The following is a 20,128-nucleotide window of genomic DNA, read 5'->3' on the forward strand; positions in this document are numbered from 1 at the left end:
CTTACAATTTTAAAAATCTGGTTGATAAATCTCGGGTCAACACGGCACAGGTGAGGATTGTGAAGTGAGTATCCGGAGTGACAGTGAAGGGATTGGTGCAAGGCGGAAGACATGAATGGTACCTTGGCCACTCGGGCATCTTATAAATTTAATTCACCGTTTGTCTCAAGGGTTTTTGGGTGGAAAAAACTTTTTTTTCCCCTTCACTCTGCCACCTTGTGGGAAGGCTCTGCGGGCCCAGAGTTATATATTCCAGGGAGGGTTAACAAAACAGCAACTTCTGTTTACCATATTTTTTGGAGTATAAGACGCACTGGAGTATAAGACGCACCTACCTTTTTTGGTGAGGAAAAGAAGAAAAAGAAATCTCCCTCTGCCTCTGAGCAATTTTGGCTCCTTGCAGCAAACAGCCTGCTTTACTTTCAGTTTCGTTTTCAGCATCGCTTGATTAGCACAAGGGGGGAAAAAAAATCTGCTCCCAGCAATTTACCTCTTTGCAGCAAGCAGCAGAGCCCTGTGCAAAACAGCTGAGAGCAAATCAGCTGGGAGTTGGGAGGCCGATCCAATCAACTTGTGCTCATTAGGCTGTGCTGAAGCTGAAAGGAGCTGTTTTTTTCTTGCTGTTTGCTTGCAAGGAGATAACTGCTGCAAGGCAGAGGCCAAAGGGCGGGGGCTACATTCGGTGTATAAGACGCACCTAAATTTTCACCCCCTTTTAGGGGGAGGAAAGGTACGTCTTATACTCCGAAAAATACAGTAATTTAATTTTAATGGTGCATTGGCACATATGGAGTTTTGAAAAGCTGTTCACCTAACCAGCCTCTTTATTGGCCACTTAATAGAGTTTTTTGGGACTATCGTCAAAAGTTCACCATTGGAGAAAGGCAGGGGATGTTTTTAGCAAGGGCAGCCTCCTTTTACCTGAAAACATTTCAGTGTCCACAGTGCGGTTTGGGGGAAGGGGGAAGATCTCTATCCAGAATTCAAAGCTGCAATTTGCAGGATTCCTTCGTCCACATTCGCCCTTCTTTTGCCAGCACACTTCCAGCAGCTGTTGATTCCCCTGCGTTTCTCATGGTTTTCTCATCCGTCTCCCACCCCCCCCCACCCCACCCCTTTCTGGCACCGTCCGCATCTTCCCACCACTCTACCCTCTTTAAAATTTTCTGGGTATCAAAAAAGGATCTTTTTACTGGCTCTGGAGACATCCTGGATGACAGCATGGAAAAAAACAACAACAAGGAGCCAAAAAAACTGAGGGTGGGTTTTGGGGCTCCGTTTTGGTCGTAAGTCGAGGACTGTCTGTACCTATGTATATTAATCACAGTCCCTCTGAAATATTTATGTATGTATGTATGTGTGTATTTATTTATTTTAAATTTTGATTTATATGCCGCCCTTCTCCGGAGACTCAGGGCGGCTTACAATGCGCTAAGCAATAGCCTTCATCCTTTTGTATATTTATACAAAGTCAGCTTATTGCCCCCACAAACTGGGTCCTCATTTTACCTACCTTAGAAAGGATGGAAGGCTGAGTCAACCTTGAGCCTGGTGAGATTCGAACCTGCAATAATTGCAGGCAGCTGAATGTTAATAACAGGGTGCTTTAGACCACTGTACTACCAAGGCTCTTGTATTGATTGATTGATTGATTGATTGATTGATTGATTGATTCGATTTATATGCCGCCCTTCTCCGGAGACTCAGGGCGGCTTACAATGCGTTAAGCAATAGCCTTCATACTTTTGTATATACCTGCTTAGTAGGGCTTTCGCCCCCCCCCAAGCGGTGTTCTTTTTTTTTATACAAAGTCAGCTTATTGCCCCCACAATCCGGGTCCTCATTTTACCTCCCTCGGAAGGATGGAAGGCTGAGTCAACCTTGAGCCTGGTGAGATTCGAACTCGCAGTAATTGCAGGCAGCTGGCAGCTAAGTGGTACTTAACAGCACTTTAGTCCGCTGCGCCACCAAGGCTCCTAAATACATAGTGGAGTCTCTTATCTTGAGAGTTAACAAGGCTGATAGTATTACCCGTGATGGCAAACTTATGGCACGCGTGCAAGAGGTGGCACGCAGCGCCCTTACTGTCGGGACGCGAGCCGTCGTCCGAATTCAGCTCTGCCACGCATCCGTGCGTGCCTCCCGCCAGCCAGCTGGTTGTCAGGTCTCTGCCACACATGCGGGGGGGAGACAGGAGGCGCGTGGGGAACGGGGCACATGCGGGGCACGCACGCGCATTACATTTTGGGGGTTTCGGGCGCACACGCGCTTTGGCCACCTGTTCCGGAAAAGATTAGCCATCCCTCTACTATCCGGTACAAAGCTATTACAGAATTTAGTTGTTCTGCTTAATTCGTCAATTCATTTGTACAAATCAATTTAGAAAGGATTGGTTTATAAGCGAACCAATTAGCCTTTTCTTATGTTCCCGGCTCCATTCTCTCCCAAGCAGGGAGAAGTTTCAAGAAATTATTTTATGGGTTTACCCTGTAGAATAGAAGAGCGTTCTTTATTGGCCAAGCGTGATTGGACACACAAGGAATTTGTCTTAGGTGTATGTGCTCTTCAGTGTACGTAAGGAGAATAAAAGACATTCATCGAGAATAAAAAGATACAACACTTAGCGATAGTCATAGGTTACTAATAAAATATCAAATCGTACTAGGAAACAAATAAAAAAACAATATAAATTGAAAGATACAAGCAACATGGTTATAGTCATAAGTGGGAAGAGATAGATACTAGTAAGGAAGAGAAGAGTAATAGTAGTGCATTGATGAATAGTTTGACAGTGTTGAGGGAATTATTTCTTTAGCAGAGTGATGGCGTTCGGGAAAAAACTGTCCTTGTGTCTAGTTGTTCTGGTGTGCAGTGCCCTATAGTGTCGTTTTGAGGGTAGGAGTTGAAAATAGGCCTTATCCTTTGCAAATCCACAACAGATCTAGCTTTAAAAGTCAACGTATTTCCAAAACTATTTCATCCATCCTTTCCTTCTCCCATTTGAGATGATAGATAGAATTCTTTATTGGCCAAGTGTGATTGGACACACAAGGTGTACCTAAAAAGAGAAGTGTACATAAAAAGAGAAGATAAATTCGTCAAGAATCGTAAGGTGCAACACTTAATGATAGTCATAGGGTACAAATAAGCAAACGAATCATACTAGGAAACAATATCAATATAAATTGTAAGGAATGCAGCAACATGTTACAGTCCTACAGTCCTAAGTGGGAGGAGATGGGTGATAGGAACCATGAGAAGATTAATAGTAGTGCAGACTTAGTAGATAGTTTGACAGTGTTGAGGGAATTATTTGTTTAGCAGAGTGATGGCGTTCGGGGGAAGAACTCTCCTTGTGTCTAGTTGTTCTGGTGTGCAGTGCTCTATAGTGTCGTTTTGAGGGTAGGAGTTGAAACAGTTTATGTCCAGGATGTGAGGGGTCTGTAGATATTTTCCCAGCCCTCTTTTTGACTCGTGCAGTAGACAGGTCCTCCGTGGAAGGCAGGTTGGTAGCCGTGTTTTTTTCTACAGTTCTAACTATCCTCCGAAGTTTCTGTCTGTCTTGTTGGGTTGCAGAGCCAAAGCAGACAGTTATGGAGCGTCAATGGTGAAACCTTCAAATAGTAAGGTTGACGTGACATCATCGGGTGACGATCATCGTAAACTCACAATAAAACAAATAAGGTAGTAGTCCCTGACTTACAACAGTTGGTTTAGTGACTGTTCGAAGATACGGCATCGGCGAAACACTTATGACCATTGCAATGAGTCCGGACGTTCGGACACTTGGCAACTGGCATGTACTTATGACAGTTGCAGTGTCCCGGGGTGACGCCATTCCCCCTTTGGCAACCGTCTGACAAGCCATGTCAGTGGAGAAGCCAGATTTACTTAACAACCGTGTGACTTACTTAACAACTGCAGGGGTTGGCTTTAACACCTGTGGCAAGAATGGTCATATAACGGGGCAGAATTCATTTAACAGGTGTCTCACTTAACAGAAATGTTGGGCTCAATTGGTGGTCGTGAGTGGAGGGCCTACCTGTAAAATTGCTAGAATTCCAGCAGAAGTCTGGCATTCCATTGCAAATGGGGGAGGTCAATGAGGGGGCTGTTTTCTATTTAAAAAGTGGGAGGCGGAGCTTAGAGAGGGGGTGGAGCTAAGGACTTGCCCTTGACTTATGACCACAACTGAAATTTCTCTGGTTAAGTGAGACATTTGTCAAGTGAGTTTTGCCCCATTTTTACCACCATTTTTGCCCCCGTCATTAAGTGAATCCCTGCAGTTGATAAGTTAGTCCCCCGGTTGTTAAGCGAATCTGGCTTCCCCATTGACTTGGCTTGTCAGAAGGTCGCAAAAGGGGGACCTTGGGACACATACAACGGTCGTAAGTACGAACCCAGCGTCTGAATTTTGATCCCGTGACCCTGGGGATAGGCGAAAAGGACGCAACTGCGAAAAACGGTTGTTAAGTCACTTTTTTTTCCCCAGTGCCGTCGTAACTTTGAACGGCCGCTAAACGAACCATCGTACGTCGAGATGGCTGCCTACGTTAGGCAGAAGGATTGGGTTGGGTTTGGGGCAGTGGTGAAAGTCATTTTTTTTTTTTACTACCAGTTCTTTGGGCGTGACTTGGTGGGCGTGACTAGGTAGGTGTGGCAGGGGAAGGATACTGCAAAATCTCCATTCCCTCCCCACTCCAGGGGAAGGATACTGCAAAATCCCCATTCCCACCCCACTCCAGGGGAAGGATACTGCAAAATCCCCATTCCCACCCCACTCCAGGGGAAGGATACTGCAAAATCCCCATTCCCTCCCCACTCCTGGGAGAAAGATATTGCAAAATCCCCATTCCGACCCCACTCCTGGGGCCAGCCAGAGGTGGTATTTGCCGGTTCTCTGAACTACTCAAAATTTCCGCTACCAGTTCTCCAGAACCTGTCAGAACCTGCTGGATTTCACCCCTGATTTTGGGGAGTTAACAAAGTTTGAGCCCGCTGCAATTTGGCATGACTGTGGCAGACTCTTAAGGTAGCTTTGCTAGCTGGGCTGGTGGAGGATGATGGACTCCGGAGTCCGAACATCTGGAAAACTCTGCTCAGCAGTGACAACGTTGTGGTGGGAACTTCCCGCCAAGGACCAACCTCCAAGCATCTTGAATCGCCTTAGGCTTCAACTGGGGGGGGGGGAACCCTTGATTATTTCTGGGGTGGGGTGGGAGCCGGGCCCATCTCCAAACTGCTCTGTCCCGTCCCCCCCCGCCCCATTTCTTATTTCTTCTCGAGTTGGCCCTATGGGGAAGCCATGGGTCTCCAATACGGGAGCCGAGCGCCAGTCTGTTTATTTTTTGAAACGGATCCCCATGGCAGGAGCAGCTCCTCGAGCGGCTGATAAAACCTTAAAGAGTGATGGAGTGAAAATAGCTTTGCTTTGAAGTGGGTCTCGCATTACCCTCTCCCGCTCCAGTCTGTATATTTTATTCACCCATAAAATGATTTATAAGCATTAAGAGAGAGAGAGAGAGAGAGAGAGACGGACGTCGGCTACCGTTTGGAGAAGGGGCAAGTGGGGGGGGGACAACTTTACGGATGGTCGGACGATTTTTTAAATCATCTGCAGTTTCTTCTTACACACAGACACACAAACACACACACTTCTCTAAGTAACAGCAGGAGGCTTTGGGCGATGGGCAATGAATCCATCTCTGTCACTCACTCCCCAGTTTTTTTCCTTTCTGTGTTGGGGAAAAACAACAACGAGAAAAGGAAAAACGCTACAAGCTGGAGAAGATGATTTTTTTAAAAAAGAAAAAAAAAAGACAGGTGACCGGGCGGGGGGTTGGACTAGATGACCTACAAAGTCCCTTCCAGCTCTGTTAATCCGTCTCTGTATCATCTATATCAGTGTTGGCGAACCTTTTCGGCAGTGGGTGCCAAAACGGGAGTGCGCACGCGTGGAGGAGAGTGGGAAAACGAAGGAGCAGCTCCCCGGCAGCGCGAGAAACCGGAAGAGCATGCACGTGGCAGGAAGCTCAGCTTCTGGTTTCCGGCGCGCACATGCGCGCCAGTCACCTGGTCTCCCGGTTTCTGGTGTGCATGCACATACGAAGACCATCTAGTCTTCATGCGTGCGGGAGCACCGAAAACCAGAAGCTCAGCTTCCCGGCACGTGCATATGCACCAGGAAGCTGCTCTTCCGGTTTTCGGCACTCCCATGTGCGCGAAGACCAGCTGGCTGACGCGCACTGGAACTCGGAAGAGCAATGGACGACGGTGGGTGTGCCTGGAGAAATGGCTCTGCCTGCCACTTCTGGCATGCGTGTCTGCCATCATGGATCTACATACTGCTTTACATTCCTGAGAGACAGGTCCTTCGAAGGATGGATAAGGGTCGTGATATGCCAGGTGGAGCCTCCATAGACAGGAGCAGTGGAACTTTGAGGGCAAGGAAGGAGCCAAGAACGCTCCTAATTTCGTTCAACTTCCTCCTCTTCTTTAGCTCGACCTCCTTCCCCTGGCGACAGGATAGTAGGCACCGATTTTTATTCTTAAATTCTGCAGGGAATCCTCGCTGAATGACCGCAGTTGGGGCCAGCAACCCCCGTCGCTAAGTGGCGCGGTCATTAAGCGAGACATCGTGTGGCCGTGGCTTGCAATTTCACTGCTGGTTTCTCCATTGTTGGAGGCTGGCTGTGACATGCGCCAAGGCTGACATCAAGTTCCTTTTCCCAGCATCGTCATCACTTCGAACGGTTGCTAAACGGGGCAGCCGTTAAACGAGGACTCCCTCCTGTATAATACATGAATTTGAAGATGCAGCGTTGAGGATAGCGGCTGTGCCAATATATTTTTTTTAGCATACCCATCCGGAGGAAGATAATGGCTTCCTGAACTTCACCCCCCACCAACAGCTGGTGTTCAGGTATACTCTACCTAAATAGGGAGGCTCTAATCTCAGTACTTTTAACGCAATCTCAGGTTTTTAAACCAAGATTGGGCAGTCATTTATCCAAAATAGTATATGCTCGAGCAGGGGGTTGGACTAGAAGACCTCCAAGGTCCCTTCCAACTCTGTTTTTTTCTGTATTTTGTATACCTAATTTGATTTGGAAAGCTTCTTGTGCCCGATTTTTTGCCGGGGGGGGGGGTTGAAGTTTTTTTTTTGACTCTGCCAGTTTAGGTGGGGAAAGGAGAAGCCGGGCGCGCTCATATAAAGACCAATAACTCCTTCCCGGAGTGTGGGAAGCAGCAGACTATACCCAGATACTCAGAATCTCAGATAGCAGGCATATATATATATATATATATATATATGCCCAAGGATAAAATTGGGCTGGAAAATCAAGGGGTATACGAAGTGCCATGTGCCTCCTGTCAGTCATCTTACTGTCAGGTTTCGATGTCATCTCAAATAAATTGCACTCCCAAACAATTAATCTTTGCTGAAATATTCCATTTATTGAGTACGACAGATCTGGCCCTGACTTCGTCGTAGCCGATACTAACCGTCTGAACCCAAACCCTTCCCTTTCCGTTCCCCAATTCTCATCTTCTCATTGGCCATCTTCCAAGTCAGTCTTCCCAGCTCCTGCCTTCAACCCCAGGAATGTCCCCCTCCCATCCCATCTCCTAGGGGATATTATCTACAGAGAAAATAAGTAGGTGAAAAGTCAAGCCTCCTCTTCTCCTCTTTATGGCAACATTAAAATGCTGACACTTACATTGGACAGACAAATAGACGAATAGGTGTGCATTTAGAAGAACACAAAAACGCAGTAAAAAAAAGAAGAGCAAACTTCTTCCTTGGTACAACACATGAATGCCACGGGACATAAGATCGACTTCAACAATACTAGAACAGTGGTGAAAGAGGAACATCTTGCTATGAGAATAACTAGGGAGGCCATCGAAATTGAAGAGGCCGCAGAATATGAACAGACGAGACGACGCTTCTAGGTTATCAAGTATTTGGGGACCTGCATTGAGGGAAACTTGAGTTTTAACATCAGAAGAGAGGCAGAGATCCCAACAGGCAACCAGTGGTGTTGTAATACCTGCCAGAATCCTTTCCTCTTTGCAAATGATACCTAGCAATAGGGAGAGAGAAAGAACCGAACCAGAAGATATGCTGAGATCCCAACAGGCAACCAGTGGTGCTGTGATACCTACTAGAATTCTTACCTCTTTGCAGTTGACAGTTAGTAATAGGGAACCAGAGAAAGCTGGGCCTTTAACATGCAGCCAGGCTGCAGCTAGGATAAGGAAGCAGGACCCACAACTTCTAAAGGCCAGAAGATGACAAGGTAGAGAGCTTGTTGAAACGTTGCCAAACCTTTAAAGTGTTGGTTAGGATTTTAGCCAGAGTTTTAAAAGACCTTGCAAAGTGTTTTGTTGGGATTTTGGAGGATTTTGAGCTGAGACCTTAGCCAGGATTTTAAGCATTTTGACTAACAGATTTTAAAAGACGCGGGAAAACACCCGAGATTTTAACTTTTTACATATATATATATATATATGTCGTCTTAAGTTTTCGCGGGTGTGCATATGCAAAAAATTAAAATCTCGGGTGTTTTCCCGCGTCATTGTAAATAAGTTGGTTAAAATGTTTAAAATGACCTCGCAACAGAGAATCCATAGCTTCTAAACGAAACAAGAGCCTGAAGATAACAGGGTTGTGAGCCTGTCGAAACGTTGCTATACGAGAGACTTTTAAAGTCACTGGTAGGATTTTAGCTGAGGTTTTAAAGGACCTTGCAGAGTGCTCTGTAGGGATTTTTAGAAGATTTTAAGCTGGGATTTTAACCAGAGTTTTAAATATTTTAACCAACTTATTTACAATGACGCGGGAAAACACCCGAGATTTTAATTTTTTGCATATATATATATATATATAATTTTAAATTAATGCCATCATTCTCCATCCACCACCAAAGCCACGGCAGATACGATGAGCTTCATCGTCCGCATTGCACCTGGCTTGTCCATTACATGTCAGCCAAAAGAAAAAAAAAGAAGACCCCTCCCACCTCCCCCCAATCTAATCCATCAAAAGCCTTTGCCAGGGAAAATTTGGGGAAGGAAATATCTAGCATTCTATATATATATATATATATATAGAATATATATATATATATTGTGCGTTCTTTGGCTTAACAATTCTCCTTTCAGGAAAAGAAGGAGAGGTGGGGTGTTTTCAGAAAATATTTTATGTGACAGTCCCACCCCCCTACCCCTCCAACTCAGCAATTTCTCTCACTTCCCAATTCCTGGAGTACGCATTTCTTTCTTTTTTCCTGTTTATTTTTTCTCCCCCTAAAAAATTCCAGTTGCTCTGAAATTTAATCACGTTGCTCATCCTGTGAGGGCCTCGGAGATATTAAGCAGCTGCAATGCCGACGCTCCTAAAAGCTAAAACTTGCCGATTGTTCCTCCCGTTTCCCACCCTCCTCTCCAACCTGTGTGAATTTATGGCTGACCATTTTTGAAAATAAAAATAAAAATTAAGGCTTCCCTTATAGATTGTGGTTGCGCGGAACCAGCCTAGATTCCAATAAAAAGGTGGCAACATTCATGCAGAGAAATGGCACGTCGTGTTTGCGTACGGATTGTGTATTTACCCTGTTTCTCCGAAAATAAGACCCAACTGGAAAATAAGCCCTAGCATGATTTTTCAGGATGCTCGTAATATAAACCCTACCCCAAAAATAAGCCCCAGTTAAGATTGTCAGCCAGATGGATGCATTTAGTACCATATTCCGCCCCCAAAATAAGACCTAACCAGAAAATAAGCCCTCATTCATCTTTTGGAGCAAAAATTAATATAAAAACCGGTCTTATTTTGGGGGAAACACGGTAATATTTTATTAAAAAATCACTATACAAATGTGGGGGAAAAGTTGTTGATTGTCCTTTAAAACAGTGTTTCTCAACATCGGTTACTTTAAGACATGTGGACTTCAACTCCCAGAATTCCCACGCGGACTTCAACTCCCAGAATTCCCACGCGGACTTCAACTCCCAGAATTCCTATGAGGATTTCAACTCCCAGAATTCCCATGCGGACTTCAACTCCCAGAATTCCCACGCGGAATTCAACTCCCAGAATTCCCATGTGGATTTCAACTCCCAAAATTCCCATGCGGACTTTACCTCTCAGAATTCCCACGCAGACTTCACCTCCCAGAATTTCCATGTGGATTTCAACTCCCAGAATTCTGGGGTTGAAATCCAAATGGGAATTCTGGGAGGTGAAGTCCACATGTCTTAAAGTTGCCAAGCTTGAGAAATATTGCCTCAGAAGGTAGCAGAGGTAGCATTCAGCCGGTTCGGACTAGTTCTCCGTTACTGCTTTCCATGTTTCTACCAACAGCTCACTTGTTCCTTATCTGGTGCCCTTGCTGGACTTCAGTTCCCATGATTCTCTGCCTCCCTGAGGATTCTGGGAGTTGTAGTCCCGTGCTAGAAGATGCCTTTCTTTCTTTCCTTTTTTCCTCTATTGGTGATGTATCAGATGCCGTCAAGGTGTACGTAGCCCATAACAGGCTCCGCCTCTTTCTCCCCCCCAGGTGTGGTTCAGCAACCGAAGAGCCCGTTGGCGCAAGCAGGCTGGGGCCAACCAACTGGCCGCTTTCAATCACCTTCTGCCCGGTGGCTTCCCCCCAACCGGCATGCCAACGTTGCCACCCTACCAGCTGCCCGATTCGACATATCCGACCACCACTCTCTCCCAAGGTGAGCTGCTCTGAGTCTTCCCAGGTAGGCCCGACCAGAAACACGAACGGTTGAGATGGGACAAACATGGGTCTGAAATGTGACAGAGTTTCCCGTTATTCAACCTCTTTCCCCACCTGTTATGCAGCTGAGGGCTAGGCTGCCTCTTATCTAATCATCCCTTAATCATCTTCGCCCCTTCTTCCAACATCTTTCTCACATGCCATTGCACAGGGGCGGGCTTCAAAAATTTTAGCAAGGGGTTCTCCGCCCGGTTGCTGGGTGGGCGTGGCCAGGGTGGGCGTGGCCTAGTTGGCCTCCTGCACCATGGCAGCCCTGCAATGTGGGTTGGATTGGGTTGAGCAGTGCAAAGCCACTCAACCATCTTGTGTGAAGCTGAAACTCCCATGCTGGCTGGGGCATTCTGGGAGCGGAAGTCCGCACGCGTCTGAAAGCAGAACCAGGTCGAGGAATATCGGCTGCACTCTTCCCTCGTGCGGAGGCTGGTGTTTCACCTCCTCAAACTTTGTGCAAAGTTCAGGATGAGGTCCTTAATGACACTTGGGGGTCCAAGGAAGTGAGGGATGGCCTCCGATCTGTTGGTCATTTGTGCCTTCAGACAATTGTATGGGGTTTACACAAAAATGCATTGCAGTTCCTTTCTGGATTGCTTAGTGTTGTTGACTTCACAAGCTAGGGTGCCATCCTGGTGGTCTCCTATCCCTTTCCTGGTGGTCTCCTTTCCAGTTCTCCTTACTTCATTTCAGTCAGTTCTCAAAGGAAATGCACGTTCCCTTCTGAATCATTAGTGTTATTGACTTCTCGCGCTAGCCTTCTGTCCTGGTGGTCTCCTATCCCTTTCCTGGTGGTCTCCTTTCCCTTTCCTGGTGGTCTCCTTTCAAGCTAGCCTGAGAAATCTCCTATCCCTTTCCTGGTGGTCTCCTTTCCAGTTCTTCTTACTTCTTTTCAGTCAGCTCCTCAAGGAAATACATGTTCCCTTCTGAATTGTTACTGTCATTGACTTCTCGCGCTAGCCTTCTGTCCTGGTGGTCCCCTATCCCTTTCCTGGTGGTCTCCTTTCCAGTTCTCCTTACTTCATCTCAGTCAGCTCTCAAAGGAAATGCACCTTCCCTTCTGAATCGTCAGTGTCGTTGACTTCTCAAGCTGGCCTCCCGTCCTGTTGGTCTCCTTATCCCTTTCCTCGTGGTCTCCCATCCAATCCTGGTGGTCTCCCATCCAGTCCTCCTCCAGCGTCTTCTCAGTCAGCTCTCCAAGGGAAACGGTTTGACTGCAGGCAGCTCTTTCTCACGGCTCCTTCTTTCCCCCCCGCAGACGGAGGCAGCACCGTGCACCGGCCCCAGCCTCTCCCACCGTCCACCATGCACCAGGGGGGCCTGTCGGCAGCCACCCCCGACTCCAGCTCTGCCTACGGGGCCCGGCACAGTTTCTCCAGCTACTCGGACAGCTTCATGAACCCCACCGCTCCAACCAACCACATGAATCCCGTTAGTAACGGCCTGTCTCCACAAGTAAGTCATTCTTACGTTTGCCAAAAAAAAAACAAACGGGGGCGGCGGAGTCCCATGGAAGAGTGATGGTCCCTCGGGTGGGACGCTGTGGGAATCAGAGGTCCGCAACTGGGGTAGCTTACTGCTTCTCAGGTATATCACATTCTTGCCCGCCAACGAAAGATTGACAAGGCATCACGCTCTACAAAGAGCTTAGAAAATCGTTATTTGTTCATCTACATCATCTGTGGTTTCCTCCTTGTATCAGCACCCCCCAGCACCCCTCAACGGGGGCTCAGTTTTTCCCCTCAGATTTTGCTAAAATAAAATTTGCCCTGACGTTGGGCCGAAATTGCTTATCTTCAAAAATCCTCCCCGTCAGGGGTGAAATCTGCTTACCTTCCCTACCGGTTCGGATGTGCGCGTGCCATCTTCACGTCCGATTTTAGACCCTCTGCGCATGCGCAAATCCTTCTGCGCATGTGCAGAGGATCAAAAACAGGTTACTTCCTAGTTAAAAACAGGAAGTGACGACGTCCGGGTGAGTGGGCGGAGCCTCGCGCTGCCGCCGCTACCAGTTTGCCGAACCACATGCGGCTGCCACTCCGAACCAGAGCAAACCGGTAGCATTTCACCCCTGCTCCCTGTATCCCTACACTGCTATTTTAATTTTCCGTGACTCGCAAGCTTTTAGTTGGGATTTGAAAAATGCTGTTATTTGAATTTTGTCCGGAAAATGGGGTCCACAGCTTGAGGAGAAGCTGTGGATTCCTGCCTCTTTTGGGGGATTCCCCCTACCCCATTCTGGCCCACTTTGACGGAGCCATCAAAGGTAGAATTTTTTTTTTTTAAATCCATCCACTGCTTTGTCCCCATGTCAACAAATCTCAGCCGCTCACTCTGAAGATCCAAACGGTTTACCTCACACATCATTTAAGTTTATTGCTTGGTGTTTTGAGCGCGGCATGAGAAAAATTCAGATCTGGAGACGGGGCTAAATCCCCCCTTTTTCTCCTGCACACGGTTTTTAAGACACTTAGTTTATCGACGGAGCAGTAAAGTTTGGTCCCCGATCAGCAGCGGAGAAAAAGATTTCTGAGAGCGAGAGAGAGAAATAAAAAAATTCACTGCACCGAACGTGTCTCTTCTTTTGATGTGTTCCTCTGACATTATTCTGATTTTACTGCATGGTCTTGTAACGGATTTAAAGATATTCTCACTTTGGTCGTTCTAAGGGAAAGGGGTCGTAACTTGTTTATTTTGCTGATTTGCAAACTGGAAAAGCACACCTTCTTAGTTTATTGCTTTTTGAAGCTCCGTTTCCATCCGAAGGGATAGTGCAGATCTACAGAAAGAGGAATAAAGGAAATTTCATCGTACATAAAAATAATTGGGGGAGGGCTCCAAAATTTAGGCACTGCTTTGGATACGAGAGGGAGGGGACTGTGAAACCGTGAATGTGTGGGTACAAACTGTTTATCCATATTTTGTTTGTTTTATAACTTTTCTCTCCTGCAAGGCTTAATTTGGAAAAGTCAAAGATCTTCCTTAATGTGCAAAATCAAGAATTTCCTAATGATGAGAGTTCTAGCGAGGGGAAGACATTCTGTACATGCTCAGAGGCCAGTTGAGGAAAGTCAGAAAGACAGAAGTGAGGGTTGAGCAATCAAATAGAACCCCAAATAGGAAACGATAAATTTAGTTGACTGATTTCGGACACCCGGAAGCTGTTTTGCAAGGCAGAGGAGATCCTTTTTCAACCCAATTAGCCAGTAAGAAAAATAATATTTTAATCTACCCTGTTTCTCCGAAAAAAAGACCCTGTCTTCTATTTTTTTGAACCCTGAAATAAGCATTTGACCTTATTGCCATGCGCTCAAGAGCCCGATTGGGCTTATTATCAGGAAATGTCTTATTTTGGGGGAAACAGGGTAGTTCTGCCAATTTTCCACTTAGGAGGGGGGAAAAAAAAACCCAGAATAATTCCAAAAACACAGGGAGAGCATAAGGAGCTTCGGATTCAACCTGCAAAATTGGGAGAAAGGGAAAACAATTTTGCATTCCTTTTACAATTTTGTATTACGCCCTCGGCGAAGTAGGTTCGTTTTGAAAATTCGTAAAAAGCGTGGGGGGAAATAGATTACATCTGCAATGTTCTCTTCGCAAGAGGAGAAACTAAATTAAAACTTGTATTCGCGCTCACACCAAACTACTTTCAGCATTGATCACCTTTAAACGTGGTTGGAGTTTTAGAAAGGCCTGACAGGAAATTAGGAGATTAATCTTTTCGGAGAAAAAAAAAAAAAAAAGATTCTGTCTAATCATTTATCCAAAATAAAAGATGGCGTGAAAAGTCCATCCACCGGGGACGAAGGTGGGTTTTTTTTTTATCCACAGCAAAATGGCCTCCAAGCTGGTTGTTTTCTTTCAGCCTTGCTTGAAGGCCAGCTTCTAGGTTTCACAGAACTCTTTCGGCGAGACGGTGAGAAATTGGAAAAAGTTTATTTTGGCATCCGCCTGTTGCAATTAGCGTCTCTCTCGGGCTGTGACGGGGCAGTTGTTCCGTCACAGACCTCCTGGGTGTCTTTTGACCCCTTCCTAAATTGGACGGCTGAACCATCTCCCCGAAAACCTGCCAGCCAACAGCAGGTCTCTCTCTGTGTCAACTTCATTTTCTCTCTTTCTTTTGAGCCCTGCACCCAAAGGTTGCCAGTGTGAGTTTTGCGTTTCTTTTTTTCTGTCTCTCTCTCTCTCTTTTTTGCAAAAGTCTTGTACCTACACGGCGCTAAGCTGGCAGAGCCACAAATGGTGATCTTCCTCAGCCCCGGCCTTTCTTTTTTTCTTTTTTTATTTTTTTTGCAAATTGGCGAGCGCGCCGGGGTCTCTAATGCCTCTTCCTCCTTGTGTCGCCATAATGCTGCGATGTTCCCAATCTGCTTTGAGGGATGGAAAGATTAAGAATAATAAAAAAAATGGCAATAAAATATGTGTGAACGCGGGGGTAATTGTGGACAAATGCGGCATTCAAATTCATTTTTCCACTCCTTTCACATACCATTTCAATCTTATTTTCTGCTTATTAATGAGATCTTGTTGGCTGAAATGGGCAGAGCTGCCCGTTTTCTGGAGTAATTGCACATAATTTTCTTTTCCAGCAGTGATTTGCATCTTCGCTGCCACCCCCTTCATTCTTCACTGTTTAACCCCCCCTCCTCCTTTCCAAATCTCCCTCTCTTTTTTTTTTCTCTCTCTCTCTCTCTCCTTATTTCACCCCTCCCTGCCTGACTGGCAAGACTTAATTTTAAATGCTTATTATACACTTAGACACTTGGACCAAACCAAGCAACGGGTGGCAGAATGAAACCATCCGTGTCAACCTCCCTCTCTCCTCCTTTTCTTTTTCTTTTTTCTTTTTGGCTCCCTCGTTACCAGCCTTATCGCAGTTGTAATTAACGCTCTTAAAAACTGGGCAAAATCAGTTTTCTAGTTGCGGGAGAAACAGCCCCCGACGTTTGCTCGAAACTTTTTTCCTTCCCCGGAAGAAATTCAAAACGGAGAACGGCGCCAATCCTCAAAGGTTGATTTCTTTTTTTCCAGTTGTTCGGTCGTTTGGAAAAGGGAACGGTGTGGACGGGTGTCAACAATGGGGCACACAATTTTGTGCACGCGGCTTTGTCTATCCTGAGTCTTTCATTGTGCTCTCACATAGCGGTGCGCTTTTTCAGTCGTCTGGGAAAAACATCTCGAATCGGTCGTGAAAAATGCTTAGCGAATGATGGTGATTTAGGTTCGCGTCAAACCTTATTCCACAGCCTAAGAATTATTATAGAGATAGATGACAGACAGACAGACAGACATGGTAGGTAGGTAGGTAGGTAGGTAGGTAGGTAGGTAGGTAAATAGATAGATAGATAGATAGATAGATAGATAGATAGATAGATAGATAGATAGATAGATAGATAGATAGATAGATAGATAGTTGATACCGTGTTTCCCCAAAAATAAGACCCTGTCTTATATTTTTATGAACCCTGAAATAAATGCTTGGCCTTATTGCCATGTGCTCAAAAGCCCGATTGGGTTTATTATCAGGGGATGTCTTATTCTGGGGGAAACAGGATAGATAGATAGATAGATAGATAGATAGATAGATAGATAGATAGATAGATAGATAGATAGATAGATACTGTAGATAGGCAGGCAGGCAGGCAAGCAGACGGTAGGTAGGTAGGTAGGTAGGTAGGTAGGTAGGTAGGTAAATAGATAGATAGATGATAGATAGATAGATAGATAGATAGATAGATAGATATAGAGAGATAGATAGATAGATAGATAGATAGATAGATAGATAGATAGATAGATAGATAAAGATATGATAGATAGGTAGGTAGGTAGGTAGGTAGATAGATAGATAGATAGATAGATAGATAGATAGATAGATAGATAGATAGATAAAGATATGATAGATAGATACTGTAGATAGGCAGGCAGGCAGGCAAGCAGACGGTAGGTAGGTAGGTAGGTAGGTAGGTAGGTAGGTAAATAGATAGATAGATGATAGATAGATAGATAGATAGATAGATAGATAGATAGATAGATAGATATAGAGAGATAGATAGATAGATAGATAGATAGATAGATAGATAGATAGATAGATAGATAGATAGATAGATAAAGATATGATAGATAGGTAGGTAGGTAGGTAGGTAGGTAGATAGATAGATAGATAGATAGATAGATAGATAGATAGATAGAAAGATAGATAGAAAGATAGTTAGATGACAGACAGATATCTGTACCGCCATTAGCACCAATTTGGTTCCGAACAAAGCTACTTTTGCAAATAATACATTAGATTTTTTTTTCGGCTTGATCTCCCCCCCCCCATCCCCTCTTTCACACTTCCCCTCCGCCGATCATTAGACGAAAAGCTTTTGCAAAATGGCCATTATTCTAGCTACTATGCTCAGTTGGATTTCGAAGAAAAGTTTTTTAGCCGTTAGCTGGGAAGGAAGACATAAGGGTCTCTGTAGACCAGGAAAACCTGTGAAGACGGGGGGAGAGGGGGGAGGGGGGACATTTTAAGAGTTGTGTCCTTCTAGTCTAGAGTCAGAAGGTGTTTCCTACAACACAAGAGACGCATCCAAACTGCTTAGAGTGAACTTCTCTGTAGCCTTGTGCTTTTCGATCAACTTCTTTTCAACCCTATCCTGTGCGATGAGGGCTCTTTTAATTGCACATTTTGTAAAAAAAAAACAAAAAACACCTCTAGTCCTCTTCCTTGTTTGGAAACTGGACTTCCATAAAGGAAGCTAGTCATTCGTGTGAGTTTTTTTTTTTTTCCCAGCTCCCTCCCTACCCCCAGTCCCCCTCCCGGAGTCTCACTGGCATGCCTCAAAGTTCGGTAAATTATTAAACTCGAGGATCCCACAAAGCTGCTATTTCTTCACTCTCCCCCCCCCACCTCTTCCATCTGTTCCTGTCAATTCGATGTGTCAGCTACAGGCTTTGGGAGGGGAGGGGAGAGGAGAGGAGAAGAAAAGATGGACTTTCTCGTGTGAAAAGAGAAAGGCATTTATTTTTCCCAGAACATCAAGGTGAGCTCTCCATGAGGACTTTCGGCCCTATAATGCAGGCCCAGAAATCTCCTTGTCTCTGTTGGGGACAGGTTGGAAGTCAGGAAAATAGATTGCAAAGATAGAGAAGGCTGGTTTTGTGTGTAAAGCACATCCATGGAGGTTGGATGGAGAGAAGAAGATTTTGATGAAGGTAGAGTGGAGAGAAGCTTTTGATGAAGGTAGGGTGTAAAGAAGAAGCTTTTGATGAAGGTAGAGTGGATAGAAGAAGCTTTTGATGAAGGTAGGGTGGACAGAAGAAGCTTTTGATGAAGGGTAGAGAGACAAAGCTTTTGATGAAGGTAGGATGGAGAGAAGAAGATTTTGATGAAGGTAGAGTGGAGAGAAGCTTTTGATGAAGGTAGGGTGGAGAAGTTTTTGGTGAAGATAGGGTGGAAAGAAGAAGCTTTTGATGAAGGTAGGATGGACAGAAGAAGCTTTTGATGAAGGTAGGATGGAGAGAAGAAGATTTTGATGAAGGTAGAGTGGAGAGAAGCTTTTGATGAAGGTAGGGTGGAGAAGTTTTTGGTGAAGATAGGGTGGAAAGAAGAAGCTTTTGATGAAGGTAGGATGGACAGAAGAAGCTTTTGATGAAGGTAGGATGGACAGAAGAAGCTTTTGATGAAGATACGGTGAAGGGAAGAAGTTTTTGATGAAGGTATGGTGGAGAGAAGAAGCTTGTGATGAAGATAGGGTGGAAAGAAGAAGCTTTTGATGAAGGTAGGGTGGACCGAGCTTTTTGATGAAGGTAGAGTGGACAAGAAGCTTTTGATGAAGGTAGAGTGGACAGAAGAAGCTTTTGATGAAGGTAGAGTGGAGAGAAGAAGCTTGTGATGAAGGTAGAGTGGACAGAAGAAGCTTTTGATGGCAGTAGAATGGAAAGGAAGAGCTTTTGATGAAGGGTGGAGAGAAGAAACTTTTGATGAAGGGTGAGTGGAGAGAAGAAGCTTTTGATGAAGGTAGAGTGGACAGAAGAGGATTTTTTCCTAAAATGGACAATGGCTGATCCTGAATTCCAGTTAGAAAGGAAGAAGTTCCCTTCTCCTGCCAATGTGCTGGTTTGAAGGAGCCCAAGCCCATCTCCTTAGGTGCCCCATTAGTCTCTTTTTTGAAAAATAGCAAAAGGGAATCAGGCTTGTAGCGAAACGTTCATCCTCTCTACCATCCATCTTCATTTCCAGAAACGGTCCTGCTTTTCTGGAAATGAGGAATGGCAGCTCAGTGGTTGGTTGAGGAGTGGACTCAGGTGAACCCAGCAGGTGGACATCTCACCATCAGAGTTAGCTGGACATTCAGGGCTCAGGAATGACTTCGAATGCCAGCCTTTTTTTCAGCAAGTGCCCTCAAATTTTCCAAGTCTGTGCAAAAACTTCCCCTTCCATCCAGTCTCCCTTCATGGGCAGCCATGTTGTCTGGGTGCGTTGTGTGCTGTTTTTTTTTAAATTTTTTTGAAAGCCTTTCAACATACCTGGTACCTTCACCATTTCCATTTTTGCCCAGAAATGCCTTCTAAGCCCTTTCGAATGTCCCTTCTTCTCTTAAACGGGAGAAAAAAACAAAACAGAAATTTGCCATCGTTCCCTCCTGCCCTTTCAGAGGTGGTATTCAGCCGGTTCGGATCAATTCAGACAAACCGGTAGGGACGACTGCAGGTGAGCGTGACCACTCGCCCGGACGTAATGCTGTCCTATTTAACCACATTTTCGAGGCCTGGCGCATGCACGGAAGGTGCACATGCAGCGAGCATGCGGAAGGCCGGGTGCTTGCGTGGGAAGCGCGCACGAGTGAGCGAAGCAAGCGCGTGCACGCGGAGCGAACCGGTGGAAACAATATGTGAAATCCACTCCTTGTGCCGTTTCCAGTTGCTCTCTTGTCTTTTTCCACACCCAGGTGTCTTAACGGTGTCCACGGCTCTTGGCCACGGAGAATTGCAATGCAGAATGATATTCCTCTGGTTTGGTGGAGTTTTTTTTTTAATTTTATCCTTCTTTCCGCGATTAATAAGGGAACCCGGGAGACGAGTTGAGGCAAGCGAAAGAGAGGAGAGAAAATGAGAGATTAGCAATTAGCAACGCAGCCAAGCCCCTGGCGACCTCTGGACTTCAGGGACGTTTCTCCTTATGACCAGCTGCGAAGCGTCGTCTGGGTGGTGGGATCCCATCTCTTGAGAAGGTCCTCAAGTCAGGGCAGGGAAGGAAGTCCAGCTGATGTCCCAGCCTGGGTGCAAAATTGTGAGTGACCCTCACGGTCTGTGGGTGATGCCAAGAATGATTGTCAGAGGTCCCTGTGAATTGT

At 45.5% G+C, this 20,128-nt stretch overlaps 1 protein-coding gene across 8 annotated transcripts in view; it reads left to right on the forward strand.

The window, feature by feature from the left end:
* PAX7 (paired box 7) overlaps nucleotides 1-20,128 on the forward strand; it is a 162,775-nt gene that overhangs the window by 84,407 nt on the left and 58,240 nt on the right. For all 8 annotated transcript variants that reach the window (XM_087879101.1, XM_087879103.1, XM_087879104.1 and 5 more), the window contains exons 6-7: nucleotides 10,566-10,731; nucleotides 12,043-12,239. In XM_087879101.1, coding sequence (XP_087735227.1) covers nucleotides 10,566-10,731; nucleotides 12,043-12,239 — 363 coding nt within the window. The remainder of the gene's footprint in view (nucleotides 1-10,565; nucleotides 10,732-12,042; nucleotides 12,240-20,128) is intronic.

This window comes from Pantherophis guttatus, chromosome 15 (genome assembly GCF_059756535.1).
Source record: "Pantherophis guttatus breed Tessera chromosome 15, ASM5975653v1, whole genome shotgun sequence".
Taxonomy (NCBI): Eukaryota; Metazoa; Chordata; class Lepidosauria; order Squamata; family Colubridae; genus Pantherophis; species Pantherophis guttatus.